The 19068-nt window shown below is 40.3% G+C and overlaps 1 protein-coding gene and 1 long non-coding RNA gene across 5 annotated transcripts in view; one reads left to right on the top strand and one right to left on the bottom strand.

The window, feature by feature from the left end:
• The window catches only part of satb2 (SATB homeobox 2), a 55237-nt gene that overhangs the window by 27833 nt on the left and 8336 nt on the right, over positions 1 to 19068 (bottom strand). For 3 of the 4 annotated variants that reach the window (XM_067604199.1, XM_067604201.1, XM_067604203.1), the window contains exons 2-4: positions 18270 to 18393; positions 8839 to 9054; positions 3948 to 4133 (exon numbers count right to left, since the gene is read on the bottom strand). In XM_067604199.1, coding sequence (XP_067460300.1) covers positions 3948 to 4133; positions 8839 to 9054; positions 18270 to 18393 — 526 coding nt within the window. The remainder of the gene's footprint in view (positions 1 to 3947; positions 4134 to 8838; positions 9055 to 18269; positions 18394 to 19068) is intronic. The other variant, XM_067604202.1, reaches the window with a different exon arrangement.
• Positions 1444 to 4020, top strand: LOC137193048 (uncharacterized). The gene is made up of 3 exons (XR_010930668.1): positions 1444 to 1539; positions 1690 to 1757; positions 3931 to 4020. It is a non-coding gene; the product is annotated as an uncharacterized lncRNA (long non-coding RNA).

Raw genomic sequence — 19068 nt, 5'->3', positions numbered from 1 at the left:
AATGGAATATAATATTCATAAGTATGTTTTCATTAGTGTATAATCACCTGAAAACAAGAATCGTTGTGTTGTCGTTACCTTAGAATGAGCCCTTTATATCTACATAGAGAGCAGGTCCTCTTCCACGGAGGCCACCATGTTGCGCCGCCATGTTTCTACAGTAGCCCAGAACAGACAAACCAAACACTGGCTCTAGAGAGGACCTTTCACATTTTTTGTGGGTGTCAAAGCCACCATAGGTTCTCCTATATGCTTGGAAGGGGAGGGGGGAGCGGTATTCAAATGGATGCAATCTGCAACCTCACTGCTAGTAGCCACTAAATCCTACATGCTGTACCTTTAAAATAGCTTTCGGGTGGCATTTAATATTCTTGATTTTAGGGGTTTTTGTATGTGATTCCCTCATAATCCTTCCATCCCATTTACCGGAAATGGATGAGAAATATTTTGATAACAGCAGTGGTGCCAAGGCATCTGAAATAATTGGAAATATTAACTTTTAATGCAATCAAAGGCAATCCCTTAAAGAAAACAATCCATTCTGGTTTTGTATGAATTGAGTCTAATTTTTGTTGTACTGACCATCATTTCTACTCATCAAAGAAATTGTGGAGATCTGGGGAAACAGCAACATATATACAACTAAGTTCGGCAAGAGAAGCAAACTGTTTAGCTTGATAATTTAAACTACTTTACTACTGAAGTAAAACGGGCAATAATCCACTACAGCAAGTACAGTAGATCAAAGTTGTCCAAACCAGGAAGTCAGTCTGTAACCTCGATGGTTGTTTAAACCATTTAGACAGTTTTGGCAATAATTTTGTCATTCACCTTAGTTTTCTTTTCCAAATGAGTTTGGCTTACATGGCGATTTGTTTAACACATGCATGGTTGTCTGACTGCTCATATTTTTATGTCTCATCTGACTACAGAAACAGAAACAGAACAAACTACAGAATGTGCTCAAGATTTGGAGAAAGACATTGCTAACAAGCTAGGACTATCAGACATCTCTACTGTTCATTTGTCATAAGCGCTTTCACCAAAGTATCACTATTACTTTGGAAGTGATCACAGTCCACACACTCCCCGGATATCTGAAAGTCTGTGATGCTAATGTGGGAAAGAACCGGGAAATGAAAAACAGATGACTAAACTGTCCTGGAAAACAGTGAGTGTGCAACAACATTATATGCATGATGTATTATCAAGTCACCAAATATTAATATCTGTTCCTGAAACATCTGACTGTTCTTCTCAGTGGGTGAGAAAAGTTTGGAAAGATATGAAATCACACGATACCTTTGAAAGTTTTTTTTTCTGTGTTCAATTATTAATTTCAGTCCGATGTTTCAGTTAATCTATTAATTTATCAGTCAGTTTACACAAATAACAACATAGGTTTGTAAAAGTTGAATAGTTGATGTGAGTGTTTTGTGACGTTAGGGCAGATCATCTGCTTAATCAGTGATTGTGAAAACAGGTGCACATCATTAGGTACTCTAAGCAATGAGCGAGTGTCAAGTTGAGTCAAGAAAGGTAAAACTGCTCTATAGTAAATGACATTCTGTTAACCTTTGTGCACTCATAGCTGTGTGTGTGTGTGTCCATAGATAAATTGTGATTGTTATCAGTAAAACATACATCCTGTATTAATGTTTGTTTGTTTTGCTCCATATGGTTTGGAAGCATTGTATTCAGCTCACCCTGTGGTAACCTGAACAGATGGTACGTTCCAGTCAAGTGAGGCTGAGAAGGTAAAAGGCGAGGAGAGTAGGTGGCAGCTTTCTATCTATCTATCTATCTGTTTCATTCATTTTTCAGTTAATAAATGCCACTTTTTTTGCATGTACTTCTGGCTACCACCCTGCTTCTTCAACATCCTCTTTCAAGTTTTCCAGTGCCAAACAACAACTTCTACCCTTCGTATGAGGTAGTGGCACTACAGCTGTGTACAGTTCAGATAATCAGTCCATTATCAGAGATTGGTTGAACTTAATTTCTAAAAATAAATTTGGCTATTTATGTTCAAAGCTCTACATGTAGCAGACTGAACATCAGACTTGTTTGAGATGTGATTTATGTCGAGCAGTTGAGCAGCTGGACGTGTGTTGGAGCTCGTAAGGTGGAGGCAGAGAGTACATGGTCCTCTGCAGGTGGGCTGGGGGGCCTGATAAGAGCTGTTGGCCTTGAGGTAGTAAAGGGATTACCTGTGGCAGTGTGTTTATCAGATGAGGAGAACACACATTCACACATGCATGCAATCTCCTGCACATTAGAACCACGTCTGCCTATACACGGATCCGCAGACTTAAATCTAACAAGACTTGCTGGTGATGACACACACACACACAAACACTCAAGTGAGATTTCAAACAGATGGGGATCTCCCACCATTTTCTGTCTATTGCAATAGCCATGTTGCTCACTGTCGCTCTGTTGTTACCAGTTTATATTGATGTGAGGCAATTTCCCCAGATGGAATATTCTGCATACTTGAGAAAAGACAGCAGTAAATGACACTGTCCTGTTGCAATGACTACCATGTGTGCAACAATAAATTACAGAGTTTTTCTTTTCCTCTGCTTCATAAACATTCTCACACATACTGTACACACACACACACACACACACACACACACAATGTATTTTTGTCTTCTGGAGACATTCCTGTCCAGCTCTTTGTTGTGTCTTTAATGAGTTTTACAGGCTCTGTCTGTGTCTTAGTTGTGTTTTTGAAACATTCTTGTGCTTATTGCCATTGTAACAGTACAGTGTCGGCTCTAAATAGACAACCTCACATCCAGTTTGCCTCTCAGGCCGCTGATTAGAGGGAGAGTCTCCTTTCAAAGATCGTTCTCGTCTTGACCCGTAAGCTGCACAGTATTTAATTCTGAGTCAGTAGTACCGTAGTTTAAACAGTGAGAGACACTGGTGGTTGGAAAATCATGACTATTAATAATGGTCTTAACCTAACTCTCCTCACACGAAATAAAGGAGGCAGCATGCCCTGAAAACTGTTTCTCAGTATTCCTCTGCCTAGTCGTGTGTGGTTTAAGTTAAGCAATCTGCAACGGTTATTGATTTTGGCAGCATTTTTCTTTTTTGGTAAGTGCTCATTGCTGTGGTATCACTTGTCAAATAAACAGTTGTGTCCACTACTTCAACATCCTTTGCCTTGAATTTTCTGTCAATGAAGTGGGTGTGGGTGGTGACTCCTGCTAGCTATCTTCGTCAAACGTATCACTTCAGAGCAGCAGACGTTTTTTTTTTTTTGTCCCCTCCAGGAAAGACTAACCAGACAAAGGCATTCATCTGCTTTCATGAAGTGTGTTTATGCTAAAACAGTTTATTGACGACAAAGTTAATGAGGAAGCACAAAAATAAACTCAGTCTGAAAGTCAAGATTTCAGTGCATTTAAGGGCAGATTTAAGAGAACTAAAAAAGTTTTCGGCACTCAATCCCGAGCTCGAGAACTCACTTCTCATTATAAAAACATACATCTTAGAGGACTGTGAGCCGATTAAGACCTATAGCTCACTATAATTTTGGAACATTTTAGGTTTAATCCGTTCATCATACTCACTATTCTCCTCATGTGTGCTCTCAAAACTTTGCGCTTGCATCTCTGTCTCTATCACGTGTTCTATAATTTTGCTTCACTGTTGTTTTGTGCTCGTTCAGTAATTTTGATGTCAATAGATGGGGTGTTTTACATTGTAAACATATATTTGTTTGAAAAGATGGTTATTTTCCAGTAGATAAATGATCAGTACTTTACACATAATTAACTTCAAAGAGTTTTGAATTATAATTCAGAGAGCTTTGCTTGCGAAATAGCTACCAGTTTATTTTAAAAACACGAAGATTCATTTTCTTTCAGAAACAAATAGAGAGATGTGACAGAACTGATGTGATTATGATTGTAGGCGTCTTTCTGACTGACCATGGGCTTGTGCAGCTGAGCTGTGGGAGTATCCGAGGGCCAGCAGAGCCGTCTCCACCAGCTGAGAGAAGAGAATATCCTTCCTGACCAGCACAAACTCTGCATGCTCCTCTCTCCCCTCACATCCCTCCGTCTGAATCCCTCCATCTGACTGCTCCACCACACAGAAGACTGGAATCATCAGACCTGTCGAGCAGGATGAGGGGAAAGAAAAAAGAGAAAGGAAAAAACAAGAAGAAGATTCTTTCAGTGTCTGGTTTTATTGTCTGTGATAAAAAATATGGTTTATCCCTCATAGAAAGCAAACCTGTGCATTGTATTCATTATGGGTCAAGCTTGTAATCACTTTATGCTTTTAGATTTTCCAATGTTGAATTTAGCAACACCTGAAATTATTAATAAGATTCATTTGGAAGTAAAACAAATGATATACAGTCCTAACAGTGCTGTACACTGCCTACAAGACATTTACAGACATTTTATCTAACGGCTTAATAGATAGGGAAGCCATTATTATGACTGGCAAACACATATGCAAAGACAATATACAAAAGACCTACACTGATAACAGCTGCTGCTCTCATTACAGCAACAGTGAAAAAAATAACAATTTAACTGCCAAGAAAACCATAGGGTTTATAGCAATAGTGATTCTATATATTAAAATCTTACAACATTATACAGTTAATACATACAATTATAAAATGTTAGTACTGAGGTGTAAGGTCAAAACAAAATTTCCTGAATAGACATGATACAATGAGTCTTCATTATGCAAATTCAGGCCAGGTGAGAGCCAAACCAGATTCTCCTGTTCAACAGTTTGAAGAAGCAAACTGGAGCTAAAATCCACAACAAATGTGGAAGAGAGGGCCTTCTGGTGGAAGTCTGGGTTTTGGGACAATTATATTAATTATTAACTGACACAAAGATTAGTAGGTCATAGACATGCTGTCCATCACTATGCTTCAGCCACCTGGGACTCGCCGATTTCAACACGTCTTTCAATGTAAATGACAAAATACTGTATGTCGTTTGTCATTGTCTTTCAAAACAACCCATACAAGCGTTTTCTTATCAGGTGCCTATTTCGTGCGGATGATATCGTTTGCCAGGGCGTAACAAATGCTGTTAGACAACACTGTCAAAAAAATTATCTTTCTGATCTGCCAACTCCACATTTGCAGTTTGTTTAGACAGAAGCTATTTCACTGATGTTAGAGGAAGATGGTGGTCATAGTTAAAAGAAACATGGACTGTTGGTGACAGATGGGATGCAAATAAATAGTGTCAAACTCACACGCTTTATCAGTCAAACCACACTAACATCGTCCCTAAGAGATTTTGTGGCCCATGATGACATCACATTACTTCCACCTTTTCAGTGTTTTCAGTGTTTGAACAACTGACTCATGCTATATTCACGTTCTAGTATTTATTGTACAATGGGCAGGGAAGATACTCACTTTTGATTGGTTGGCATTGGTTGGCAACCCATTTGTCATTTATCGGAACACTACAATCATACTTCCAGCCAATATTTTAATTAGTGTTGTAAATCAGTGCCCAGGTCATACTAAGGCTTAAATGTGTAACTTTGTTTAGTTTAAAAATCTTGATTTTAAATCATCTACATGGTGAAATGTTTTTAAAAAGTCAGTTGGACTATACCATGAGGCTAGGAGCATTTGCGAAAATGTAGCTGACATCAGAAGCACTCCGCCATCATTAAAGGCAGCAATGTGAGGAAATGAACAGATTTCATTTCTACAATGCTTTGCACTATGTTACTAGTTAAAGGAATAGTCTGACATTTTGGGAAATATACTCATTTGCTTTCTTGCCAAGACTTTGGCTCTTATATCTGTCTCATCAATATGAGGCTACAGCCAGCCACGAGTTAGCTTAGCTTAGCACAAAGAGTGGAAACAGGGGGAAACCCTCCAAAGCTCATTAATTAATTAATTAATCTGTACAAAAACTGAAGTGGAAAAATGACATGTTCTGTCCCAGTTTTCCCAATATGTTGAAATATTCCTTCAACCCACAAGCGACACTAAATGTAACCATGAGTTAAACTGACAAAACACATAAAAAAACACTTTTCATATAAGGGCTATGTTCCAGCACATGTATAATAATGCTCTAGGTATCCCAGTATTGAAAATGATGAGCTCAGTGGGGGAAATACCCTCCTCTGCTTCACATCGTAGCATATGTGTAAAAGAATAGTCAGGCGCTCAAATGAACACTGATATAGGTTTTTCTTGCCATAATCGTTTCTCCTGTTCATTATGAGAATCCCTTCATAATGCACTTGCAATATAAGTGATGGGGGCCGAAATCCACAAGCTTCCTTGTGTGCAAAAACGTATTTAAAACTGTATCTATCCATTAGGGAAAGATAATGGTTACGGTTCATAAAAAGGTGGATGTTAATCGTTGGTCTGTGACAGGATGCAAACTTCAGTGTCTGGCATGAAAGTTGGATATAATCATCTACAACCCCCGACCTCCACAACTTTCATTTCCGACATTAAGGGCATACTACTTCCTGCACTGGAACTGAACACTGGCAAAAATTGGAAGTAATTCCTCGGATACTTGCATTCTTCAGCTCCACTTCATCTATTACTTTATTATATATGGACACCTTGTTGTGTATTATTTCTTACTTTTTTATCATAAACCCCATTCCCACAATGTTATTAATAGGACTATTTCACATTGAAATGGAGAAAAGCACTTGTTCCTCTCTGGTTACATTAAGTATTCAGTTCCAATATTCCCATCCGGCACCAGTGTCCTTTTGGCTCCCTGCACTAACATCATTCCTTCTTCTCCAATATCAGCTTTTCCCCTAAAAGGCTTTTGGTTTTGGGCCACCTGTCAACTGTCAATTAATTAAAGCTCTCTGAAGAAATGATGGACTGAAAGCATTAGGCAGTGTCCCAGCACTAATAATACAGGGTATGGCAATGTGTTTCACCGCATGGATTCCACACAATACCAAACACATACACATGTGCCTCCTTTTCCCTGCGCACACACACAAACTTGCTCCTCCATACAAACACATGAGGTGCATGCAGCATTAGCTCCCCCTCCCCTGAACCATCCCACCCGTTGTTTTAATCAGTCAATTCCTATATTTCTATTTCCTCCCCATTAATCACTCTGCTCCCAGTCCTCCAGGCTCTCATGGAGTGAATTACACACTGGAGCGCCGTGCCAATTCAAGTAAGTGAATTTCCCCCAACAGGGAAATATAACTGTCAACACAGAGCAGCTCCCTCCGACCAGCAATCCTCTCTCTCTCTTTCTCTCTCTCTCTTTCTCTCCTGTTCTCTCTCACCCTCTCTCTCTCTCTCTCTTTCTCTGGCTCTATCTCACTCTATCCTCCGTCTCCACCTCAGTCTGTCTTCTCTTATATCCAGTGTCCTGTGATTTGCCCGCTGACTCTGTGATCTGGTTTGGATGATGTGATGTTGCCTCAAACCTCTAATCCCTCTAATATGTATGGGGATGAGTGAACGGGGATATTAAAATAAGATATGTGTGCTGTGCGCTGTGTGTGTGTGTGTGTGTGTGTGTGTGTTTTGGCAGCATTGCTTGGGTGTGAGTGTCGGCGCATATGTGTTTGTGAGTGAGTGCGTGTGACTATGTAAATGTGTGTGTTTGTGTTTGCACGCTCTGTGTATGTGTTTGTGTATGTGTGTGTGTGTGTGTGTGTGTGTGTGTGTGTGTGTGTGTGTGTGTGTGTGTGTGTGTGTGTGTGTGTTTGTGTGTGGCCCCCTCCTCGTGGCAGCAGTGTGGTTTGGAGGAGACACGTCGAGTTTCCTGTCTTCAAAGACAACCCGTCATTATTACAGGCCAACCAGCCCGTTCAGTACAGGAAACCCCTTCCTCTTTCCTCTCTCTGTCCCTCCTTCAGTCCCTCGTCATTTTTCTCACACAGCGACGTGTTCTCCCTCTTTACATGCTAACACTCATTCATACGCTCTCCCTCTCTCCTGACTGTGGTCAAATCTGAGCCCCTTGTCGCTTTGTTAACCTCCTCAGCTTCTCTAAAACCACGGATGGTTCCATCTTTACAAACTCCTGTTATGCAGCCAAGCACATCTGATGCAGGAATATTCAAGAATGAATTTGGAGGGGGGTTGAATGTGTCCAACATGGTGTTAAAATCATCATATCTTGACTTCTAATTTTTCAGTCATTGTAAACTATAAAAATGATAATGATTTAGCTTCAGTAAGTTTAAAAAGTGAAAGGAAAATGTAAGGGGAAAGCAAGAGTTTAAGAGATTAAAGGGAGGCATTCCTGCAAACATATGGCAACACCCAGACAGAGGGACAAGTGCATACACACATTATGCACACACATAAACAAGAAACAACTTTCACAATGAATGCAGGGATCGATAAGCCAGAGTGAGTTGTATAAATCTTGTTTATATGGAGCAATCTCCTTTATTTGGTAAGCCTGTATTATACAGTTCCCCCCAGACTTATAGATTAACAGTGTAGAAACAGCTCTGGTTCTCCCAGCAGTGCTGCCACACTACAACACTGTGCACTGAGCCAAACTCGACTCATGGCCAGGATGTGGCTCAGTGCAGAGCCAAATGCTGTCTTTGAATTGGGTACATAAGAGCTAGAAAACCTCTGAAACCTGGGTGAAATGTCACCATCTAGTTTTCTCTTTTTCAACTTATTGCAACAATCTGATAATGTGTAAAGTTTCAAGGTTTTTTTTTTTTAGAAGCCACATTTAAAAGAGAGATATCTCGTCTTTAAACCTATCTCTTCAAACAGTGAATCATCCACAAGTATGTTTTGCTCTTTATTCAGTCCTCATGTTGGCATCTTTTTGTCAACTTATTGCTTACCTCCTAGGGGTCTCAGTGGGGCTCCATTGTGGCGTATGCGGGGCCCGGTGGGGCTCCCATTGAGCTCCAACCGGCCCTTCTTCCCCGGTGGTGGGAGGCCGCTCAGATCCGGGCTGCCTCCCCTCCGCTCGGGGCTATCCTGGGTGATGGGACTCTCCCCTCCTCGCTCCATCCTCCTCCAGGCCCCCAGAGGAGCTCCAGCCAGAGAAAAAGAGTCTGGAAAGAATGAAGGGGAATAAAGAGGAGACGGGAATACAAGTTGTCATTACGGGTGAAAAATTATTGAAAGAGGATGGTATGTTTCGCAGGAAGAAAATGGGAATTGATGGCTACTGCTGCTAGTGCACCAAATGTGTATTCATTTGTGTCTGAAAAGTGTCCCCCACAAACGCATTATTTACTCTTGCTTTATAAATATTTGCTAAAAACTACAGTGCCCAGCCATTTCAGGACATTACTTTGCCTATTTAAAAAATGAAACAATATATTTGTGACTCACTTTTAAAGATTTACAGTATATCTTCAGTAACAAGACCTGCACATTTCTGTTTTTAGTCTTTTCATGAGCTTTCTATGTCAGTAAGAACAATATAGAATAACAGCAGCCTTATTCTTTAAGTGACAAAAAGTGAACCAGAGACATAGAGAGACAGTCCCTTATCAGCGTTTGCTGAGACTGTACATTATGTAGTGTCAGTATCGGATCACAAGCGCATACACATGTGTTGACACAACCCCCAACATTGACACACACTTACATGAGAGTGTGCAGCCTCGTGGGTCGGTGTCCCTTGATAAGGGAGCGTCAGCCAAACGTCTAATACAGGGTAATGCCATTAGAAACACTGCCAGGCCAGACAGGGGACATACGCCAAAGTATCAAAGAGCAGCCAGCTTGCCCAGGCCAAATGGACTGCTTTTATTTACATACGAGCCCCTGGACAATATCTGCCAGCATGTGTGACCCTCAATGAAGAGAGAGAAGGGGAGAGAGAGAGAGATAAGAAACTGCAGTGGAAAAAATGGCGAGAGAGAGAGAGAAGAGAGCAAGCATGGGAGGTTTTTCTATTAGAGTATGGAAATCAAGTTAGTGACCAGATTTGGAAGTGGAAAAACACAGAGGGTCTCTGTGCTGAGTGATATTGGCCAGCAATTCACCAGAACAAATGAGGGAGAATCCATGGTTATTGTTTGAGTGTGGCATATTCCACAGTGCTTGATTAGAAACTGCACCCCCGCCCCTCACTTTTTAATATTTCTGCAGCGTTTACTGCTCCAGCTGTTGTAACCCTGAACAAAAGACAATGTTCTCAAACTGTGGTGTCTCTCTGTTCTCCTCCTCCTCCCCCTCCTCCTCCTCCTTTTCCTTTCATTCTTGCCTTCTCTCTACCTTCTATACTGCCTCTCATTCTTTCACAACAACACAGCTGAAAAACACCATTCACCACAAAAAGAAAAAAAAAAAACCCCCAAAACTTCAATCTGAGAAGTATTAAGAGCTCGGGCAAAAAATCAAAATGAATAATAAATTAAAAACATTAGCTTTGGCGTGATTAAAAAGTGTGTGAGGCAAAGAGCAAAACTGCAAGTGGCAGAGTTTAATAAAAGTGGCTTAAAAAAAAGAGAAAACAAGTTCAAAGAGTTACACTGAGTGGAAAGCAATGAGTTTAAATGTGAGTACAGTGGTAGCTATAATTCACAATGTGAGGCTTGCTGAGAAAAAAGGGAGGCTTTGCAAATAAATCTAACCACTAGCAATGTTGTAGCTACAATAAAGATCACCTCAATATAATACAACATTGAGAGAAATTCACTGGCTGCTGTCAGCTGCAATTTACAGTCAGCGCTGCTCTTTAGTGTAACTCTACCTGCCCTGTTAGTCAGACTGCAAGAAGAGGTCAAATCTGAGACTATTTCATTTTGAATTTTTCACCTCCTGTTCAAAAATAATCCTCCGGAGAATCTGTCTTTATCACCTTCAGGTCCTAACCTGTCGTAGCTGCCCCGCTACTGACGATCCCTATCAAGACCTGGCCCTGCCGACATCTCACCATCTAACCTGGAACACACACACACACACACATACACACACACACACACAAACATGCACGCACAATAACAGAAACACACAGTTTCCCAGCATCATCTAATCTCCCAACACATCCTGCTTCAATTACGTTTCATTTGGTATTTGACCTAAGAGATAAAAAAAGATTATCACGCTGTGCATTTTTTGTCAACCCTCACTCACTCACTCAGTGCCATCCCGGAGATAAGATGTCCCACCTCAACAATGGAAAATATTACCAGGTCAGATGACTACCAGGGAACATAAAATCAGATGAAACTTTTTTTTTTAATTGTGCAAAGTGGGAATGTATTTCAGTTTCAACTTTTAAAAAGTTTTAGGAACTGTACAAAAATTATTAGGGGGGGAAATGGGGTCAGAGAAGAGGAGGTGGGGTGTTGTAATTCTTATTTTGGCTAAATATAGTTGGGTGGACCTTATTTTTTATGAGAGCAGGGGTCAGAGAGAGTCATTTATTTCTTTTCTTCTCGTCCATTTTTTTTATTTATTTCAGCCTTTTTATGTAGTTAACAGTTACATAAATAGTTTAATCAAAAAGATAACTTTCATGTGCGCCATGGTTCATAATTCATAATTTGCCATGTGTAGAAGACAACAGTTCTGTCTCTGTATCAGGTTTTTATTACTGTGTACATTAGGCGTTCTAAAGATATCAAGTTGGTTGTACCAGTTTGGCAGTGTTATATTATTTTGACATGTTATGGAGAGGGTGTTGCAATTTTTGGAAGGACCAAGCTTTTTTTCTTACAAAGTGAAACAAGGTTCAGACGCCCTCACTACCCCAATCATTTTCATACAGTCCCTTATTGTGCCGGTGCTTTAATCTCTATTATTCAGTTTGTGTTAAAAGACGCGTTATTGGTTTAAGGATCAAAAAATAAAATATAACTTACAACTGACATGAAAGTTTTTAGTAGTTCTTACAACAGGCGTCTGATTTCAGCAGTTTAGAAGTGTGCATAATATATTGAGGGTAAGTATGCAACTGATGAAATATTAAGATGTGTAGAAGCAGCCTGTAGAGAGTCCTCAGATTTGCATGATCACTGTCTATATACAAATAGAGTGGAATAATTGATTCATTTACCGAGACACACTTTCTTTCTTGCAGCCTTGCTTTCTTTTATTCGGCTTTTTTAAATAATCTTTCTTTCATTTTAAACACCTTAAAACAACACTGGCCAACATGTAAATAATGACCTGGGTGTGGACTTATATCAATATAAACACATCCGCGGTCACAGACTGACAAAATGCAAATGTATTTTATGCAGTTATTATGGATGTGTTGAGCAACAACCTTTTGTTCTAAAGATCATCTTTAGTCAAATGTGGGCACGACTTGATAACTGTATGACTACATACAGTACATCACATGTTAATGACTGCCACTAAAATCCTGGATTTAACAACATGGATATCAGGCTTCAAACACTACGACTGTTATCGACCATATACTTAATCCATCTGCATTGCATTGTTGAATAAGGCGTGTGATGCTTAAAGCAGTTAATAAAGTGATAAGAGGAGCTGTTGCATGTCTGCTATGGAGACGGGTAACAAATGTAATGTCTTATTTGATAAGGAAAGGTTCATGACACATTTCCCAGTTTATTGCTTTTCTGAGCAACTGTCATGCCCCTCAGAGAAACAGTGCAATAAATTATTAAGGATTTTCTTCTAAATGCGCAGTTGATTAAATTATCAATACAGGTTAAAAAGCTTCTATATTCTAATAATAAAAATGTAATAACAACTTTAAATATTTCTGCTATCAGACATAAAGAAAAAAACCCCACTCTGCTCTGTTTGTCCCGCATTATGTTTGATACTGGGACGTCCTCATGTTTTGATGATAAGCCACTATCAAATTCCACATTATTACATGTTCTAGACATAACAAATACATACTGAGGGCCAAAGACAAGATTGCAGAGCAAAAATGCAGACACACCCTAAGAAATAGAAGAGTAGGACACAACAACAAACACACCTATAAACAATATGTCCAGCTCAAAGACGTAAACACACACAAACAGAGGCTAACATGTAATTCAAAGCCAGTCTAAACTCTACAAATCAGACGGCTGACAAACACTGATTGGTAGTCCCATCCATTTGAAAGACATATGGTATAATGAAGAAAAGAAGTGTAAAGTGGGAACCACAGCAGAGGAACTTACAACAGTCTGTGAAAACTGCTCTGCACTTTTTTAATTCCTTCTGTCACTATTTAATTTGAGTTTCTTTCCGTCTCTACCACTCTCCCTCTGTGCCATTATTCTTTATCCCACATGATTAATGTCTGAAAAAACACTTAAAGTTGCATCCAGCTGTTTTAATGCGAGGCCTCTGTTGAAGCGAGATGCAAACAAAATGTGCAACTTTAGAGGTAACAACAGGTAGAATAAAGGTGATGTAACAGTCTATTTTCAAAACGCACTGAAGAAGAATATTTTTATGTCACCTCCTGCCTCCCAAATCCACTCCCCGACAGCTTCACACACCCACACACACTACTTCATTGTAATCCTAGTGTGATAAGTTGTAGGTGTACAGGAAACAGAGTAACACAGTAAACACTCCGAAACTCACACACACGCACACACTTATACTCCGAGATTTAAAACACACAAAAAAAAGAAAAACACGGATAATTGTGGGTGAAAAGTTAACGCAATCAGCCAGACAGCAGGATAAGATGTTAAATCTGCACATGTATGAAACCAATGGATCTGAAAATGTTAGTAAGAAATACAACTAACCTCTGAACGCCGCAGAATTGAAGAGAGATGACGCTTAAAGAGGAGAAGCCAAACTTACATTGAGTCTTTCCTTCTCTAACTGCCTCTCTGGTATCTCTTTCACCGTTATGATACGTGTCTGCTAATGAGAGGTTATGCCTTTAGCATGCAAACCAGACAGAGAGAGAGAGAGAGAGAGAGAGAGACCTGTGAGGGCATTATTAGCACTGATAGCAGTGGAGCATGGGAGAGGCTTCACCTATAGGAAAATATCCAGAGATACGACTGTTCTTGCACTTTTATAGCAGGGTTATCAAGCTATTGGTTAATGCTTGGCTCTGCAACACAGATAAAAGAAGGCGAAAGGAGGGGAAGTGATATTAAAAACCCTGCTGTCAGATGCACTGAATGTACACATAGAGTATATGTATGCACAGGGAGGGACAGACATACTGATAAAGTGTAGCTGGGGTTTGCTTAAAACGCTTCCCTGCAAGTCTACCGCACACACTTCCATCACAATCAACGTGCAACAAAATGTGCAAAAAAAAAAAAACCCCACTAAAGAGGAACGTGCAAAAAACTTATGATTGTCAGAATCTGTTTTTTAAAGTCTGAAAACAAAATGTCGAACATCATGAAACTTTATTTGGCTGTTTATGAGAAATGATCGCTGTTAGGGAAGATTACATTATTGTGGAATTTGCCGTTTATGGCCATCAGATGTGTTACTGGGATAGTGTTGTGATGTGGGGAGAGTTGGTGTGAGGGGAAGAGAGACCTTTGTGGCAAACGCACACTCAGACACAACTTTCTTTTGTAGCTCTGGAGAGGGTCCACAGGCTGAGACACACACACACACACACACAAACACACACTGAGGAAAATAACCGGGGTGAGGGGGCGAGACGAAGGCCTTCTGGCAAACATGTTTGGCTCTCTCGTAAACATCTCATTTGATAATACGGGTTAACAGTGAGCATTTATAGCCTCGCCCTTCCAGCTAGAAGATGCACATGCGCGCTTGAACACACTCATCCGTACACACACATACACACGGAGTCACACACAGACAGACACTAAGCCACACAAACCACAACCAGCACGCTACACAGACTCTCTGCTTTAACACTTCCAGGGACCACACACTGATTCTGAATGCAGTCGCACACAGAGGGGACGAGTAAGAGTACGAGGAGCAAACACACATGCATGCGCAGCTCAAAATAATAGTGTTACAGTAGTGCAGTGATGCAACCTTACTGACACTTGTGACAGGGCGGTGTCAACTCAAACTGCCTTACATCATTAGGTGATTTGGTTATTTTGTTGAACCCTATACTGTCCATGCAAACATTGCACAGAGCAGCCTCTAAGACATTTAGAAAGCTGGTGCTGCTTAAAGAAAATGGCCACAACATCCCATCAACTTACACACACTTCCACTCATGCACACACAGATTGCCAAACCCATCCACCACAGCTCACACCAGTCTCACCAGAGTGGGAATAACTGTGGGGGGAGAAGAACAAGCCGGAAAAACAGAGAGGGCAAGTCTCAGCGTCCACTACATTAGGGCTTTAAAGAACATGAATTTATCATCAACAACCATCGTGAGCCGCAGGGCGTCAGATGAAATATGCACAAGACTAGAATCAGAGATATTATAGTGATCTGTGTGGGACAGTGTACACAGACAGCAGCAATGGCACCCAGGCACAGCTGGAATGGGGAGCATCATTAGTGAAGCTCCTATCTGCCCACAGAGCTTCACTATCTAATCTACAGTTTAATAGCGCAGACACACCCTTATTACGTGTGAACTGATAGCTGTAGTTCACACAGAAAGACAGTGAGAACTGGGAGTTACTGGAATACTGAAACGGAGGAGTTGTGGTTTGATTTTTAATATCTTAATCTTAATTAATTGTGGCTGAAATCAGACTTTAAAGTGACACTGACCTTTAAAAAAAAGTTAGAATAAATGAGAAATGAACTAGTAGTGAAATAAAAGATTATTTCAGCTACTGAAAAATGACAAAGTCAAGCTAAAAATGGTTAAAGGGGGGTCTTCATAATGTGCATGAAATTGCAGACCACCAACTAACGCATCACCATCAGTGTCTGTAATCTTCTCCTCACACACTTGGCGGCAGAATGAAAAAAAAAAAAAAGCCTCACACATTTTAAGGCTGTGCAGCTCTGTGAAAGCCAAAAGAAAAATAAGCAGTTCCAACTATTTTGATACGCAAACTCTTTACACATTAACCCCTCATTCACGTCAACTTCTTTTTTTTTTTTCAACATCTGAGCAAACTTTAAGCAGACAGGCCAGAAACCTGGAGCGGGTGCAGATGGTCTCCCATCACAGCAACTGAAACGAATTCATTTTTCCTCGCGGTTGGCCCAAAAAAATGTTTTTATATATGTGTGTGTGTGTGTGTGTCTGTGTGTGTGTGTGTGTGTGTGTGTGTGTGTGTGTGTTTGGGAGTGGGGGGGGTGTATGATGGGCGCCTTGTGGGAAACCGAGAATGGTTGACACTGACGCGTCACGGTGCTGTCATTACTTTTTGACGTATTATTTTAATTATACCAGTATCATTACAATTACCGAAGTGCGTTCAATCGTTACTTTTATGATTTAAATATGAATGTGAGGCCAGATTATCTAAATTCTCCATCCATAAATTACAGAAAAAAAGTGTCATCTCTGTGAACGGAAGCTGGAATCTCACATGTGTGTAAATTTTTTGAGAAAAACACTGTAAACATGAACGCTGTTTGGATTCCTGGTGGTTTGGAAAAGAGGAGCGCACTGAGTCAGCCTGCTGTTTTTTTAAAGGTCAGAGAGGACGAAAGACTTCGGTTTGGGGCTGAAAGTGGCTGCTGTCGGTGCAACGAGGCTCTGCTTTCATGCAGAAAGCATCAAAAAAAGGAGTAAGTGTCACATTTAAAAATGAGAAGTGAATTAAATTTAAGGCGATCTAACTTTTTCTGACGCCTTGTGCGCACCAAGGTTTGACCTGTGTGTGTTTAAAACTTTTATTCAAAACTGAGTATTAATTCAAAATTAACTTGAGGGTTGCAGGCAAACAAAAAAAAAGAAGCTTTTCTGTTTAGTGCAGGACAAAATATTGCTCTTGACATGACGGTCTGCAGGAGGACTGTTTCTCATTTGTAGCCAAACGCATTTGGCTTCGGTTTCTTGTGCGCAGAGCAGACTGGAGGCCTTTTTGTCCCAAACTTCCTCACAGTCCCCCAGATTTGTCATCTCAGTCCTCTTCACATTTGTGAATTAACTGAACATTTTCATCCATTCTGAGAACGGCTTTGCTTCAGTGCTGCTGTTAACTTTGTGTTTACTGTCCCATGTGTTGCAGAGGTTAAAAGGCCCTCGAAGCTGCAACACTTCTCTGTTCTCTAAATATGTTTTATTCATCATCTGTTCCGTTTACTGGTGAAGATGCAGTTTAAAAAGCTATTATTTAAACTCTGCTGGTGTTAATTAGTAACATAAGTAACACATCTGAACGTAATTGGTCATTAATTATTTCTAAAAAAAAAAAAAAAAGTTACAAAGCGGACAGAATTATTGTTGAAGTGATATCGTGACGCGTTTTAAGACGTTTTCTTGTTTTCTGAAAATAATATTTACTCTGAACTTATTCGTGTTTTATTCTACACACACACACACACACACACACACACACACACACACACACACACACACACACGCATCCACTACCACCAACACCACAAACACACACACACACACACACACACACACAGGCTACACACACTGAAGTGATGAAGTTTTGGTGTAAATTATTCTGAACGTGTGTGCGGTAAATCCTATAAGGCCATAAAACACTGCACTATTTTAAGCTGCAACGTTTTTGCCAACTTGCTCGAAAAAAAAAAAAAATGGAGCAAAACATAATTTCACTCACAACCATTTGTAGACTGGTTGAGATTTTAAATAACTTATGTGCGATTTTAATGACGGATCTTCACATTGTGCAATATTAAAAATACTCCAATTATTAAAAATACTAGTATTAACCTCATGGAAATATATTTTACTCCAAGACACAGTACAGTGCCAAGAAACTGAATTTCATCATGCAGGAATAAAATAAGAACCTAAATATGAGAAATAATAACTTTCACAAAATTAATTACATGCATTATTACTGAAAAATAAGATGCATGCTAATTTAATATTATTATTATTAATAATAATAATAGTAATACTACTACTAATAATAATAATTAGAGTGGTAGTAATATGCGCGTGTGTTACATATTATAATTAGACTACTGATCTGCAGCCACATTAATAATAATAATTTATCCTTAATTTAATCAAATATATTGACTGAAGATACAATATGTTTGACTCAAATTCAAAGTTTGCTATTAGTTGGATACTGGGTCAATATCACTAATACTGGATCAATGTATTATTTAGGCCTATATTTCTTTGATCACGTATCATTTATATTCACTTTATGTTGATTTACAGCCGGTTAAAATCATTTCATGCGGGCAGATGGTCATGCAGCCTTCAGTGTGTGTGTGTCTGTAAACTACTCACTGTTTACGGCGTGTCTGTAGCGCTGCTGGCCGCTGAGGAGGCTCTGTCCATTGATCAGGAGTATTGAATCCAGGGCTGGGCTGTGGTTCGACTCCCTGATACACGGATCACGCTGGTACTGAATCTGGACTCGGGAACCGGACCGGAGATCCACAAAGGATTAAAAAAAAAAGTTTGTTAGCGGCGGTGGACGTAGGGAGGGAGGGAGGGGGAGGGAGGGTGCTGCGACGATAGCGCGTAAAGCAGCGGACTGCACTGAGTGGAGAGGTGGACGGAGGATGCGCGTCTGTGGGGAAGTGCTGGCAGGCGAGAGGGAGAGAGAGAGAGAGAGAAAGAGGGAGAGAGAGAGAGAGAGAGAGAGAGAGAGAGAGACTTTGTCAACAGCAGCACTTGTCCTGGAGCTGTGGATCCTTTTCTCGGAGCGGAATGCAAACACAAACTTGATATTTCAGATGCGGTCTGGACTTTTTTTTCGTCCTCCCTTTACGTTTTTGTCTGCATTTTTTTTTTTTTTAGCTCAAAACACGTCTGTGTGGCGTAAGTCTGCCCTCCTCTGAACTCATGGCTTCATCATCGGGAGAGAGAAAAGCGCAAAAATAACGCCACACCACCGGAAAAACGCTCGTGCGTAAACAAAACAGACAACCCGGGAGAAAAAAAAAAACACAAGACCGAAACCTGACCGAAAAGCAAACACCGGCGTCTGAGTTACAGTAATAGCGGCATTTATCGGCGCAAAGGACCGCTTTCTAATCAGAGTGTGTCACTTTCAATCTTTCCTGTGCCAACGGGCGCACTG

Source organism: Thunnus thynnus, chromosome 11 (genome assembly GCF_963924715.1).
Source record: "Thunnus thynnus chromosome 11, fThuThy2.1, whole genome shotgun sequence".
Lineage (NCBI taxonomy): Eukaryota > Metazoa > Chordata > Actinopteri > Scombriformes > Scombridae > Thunnus > Thunnus thynnus.
The sequence above is the reverse complement of the archived record's forward strand: the minus strand, read 5'-3'. Positions and strand labels throughout refer to the sequence as shown.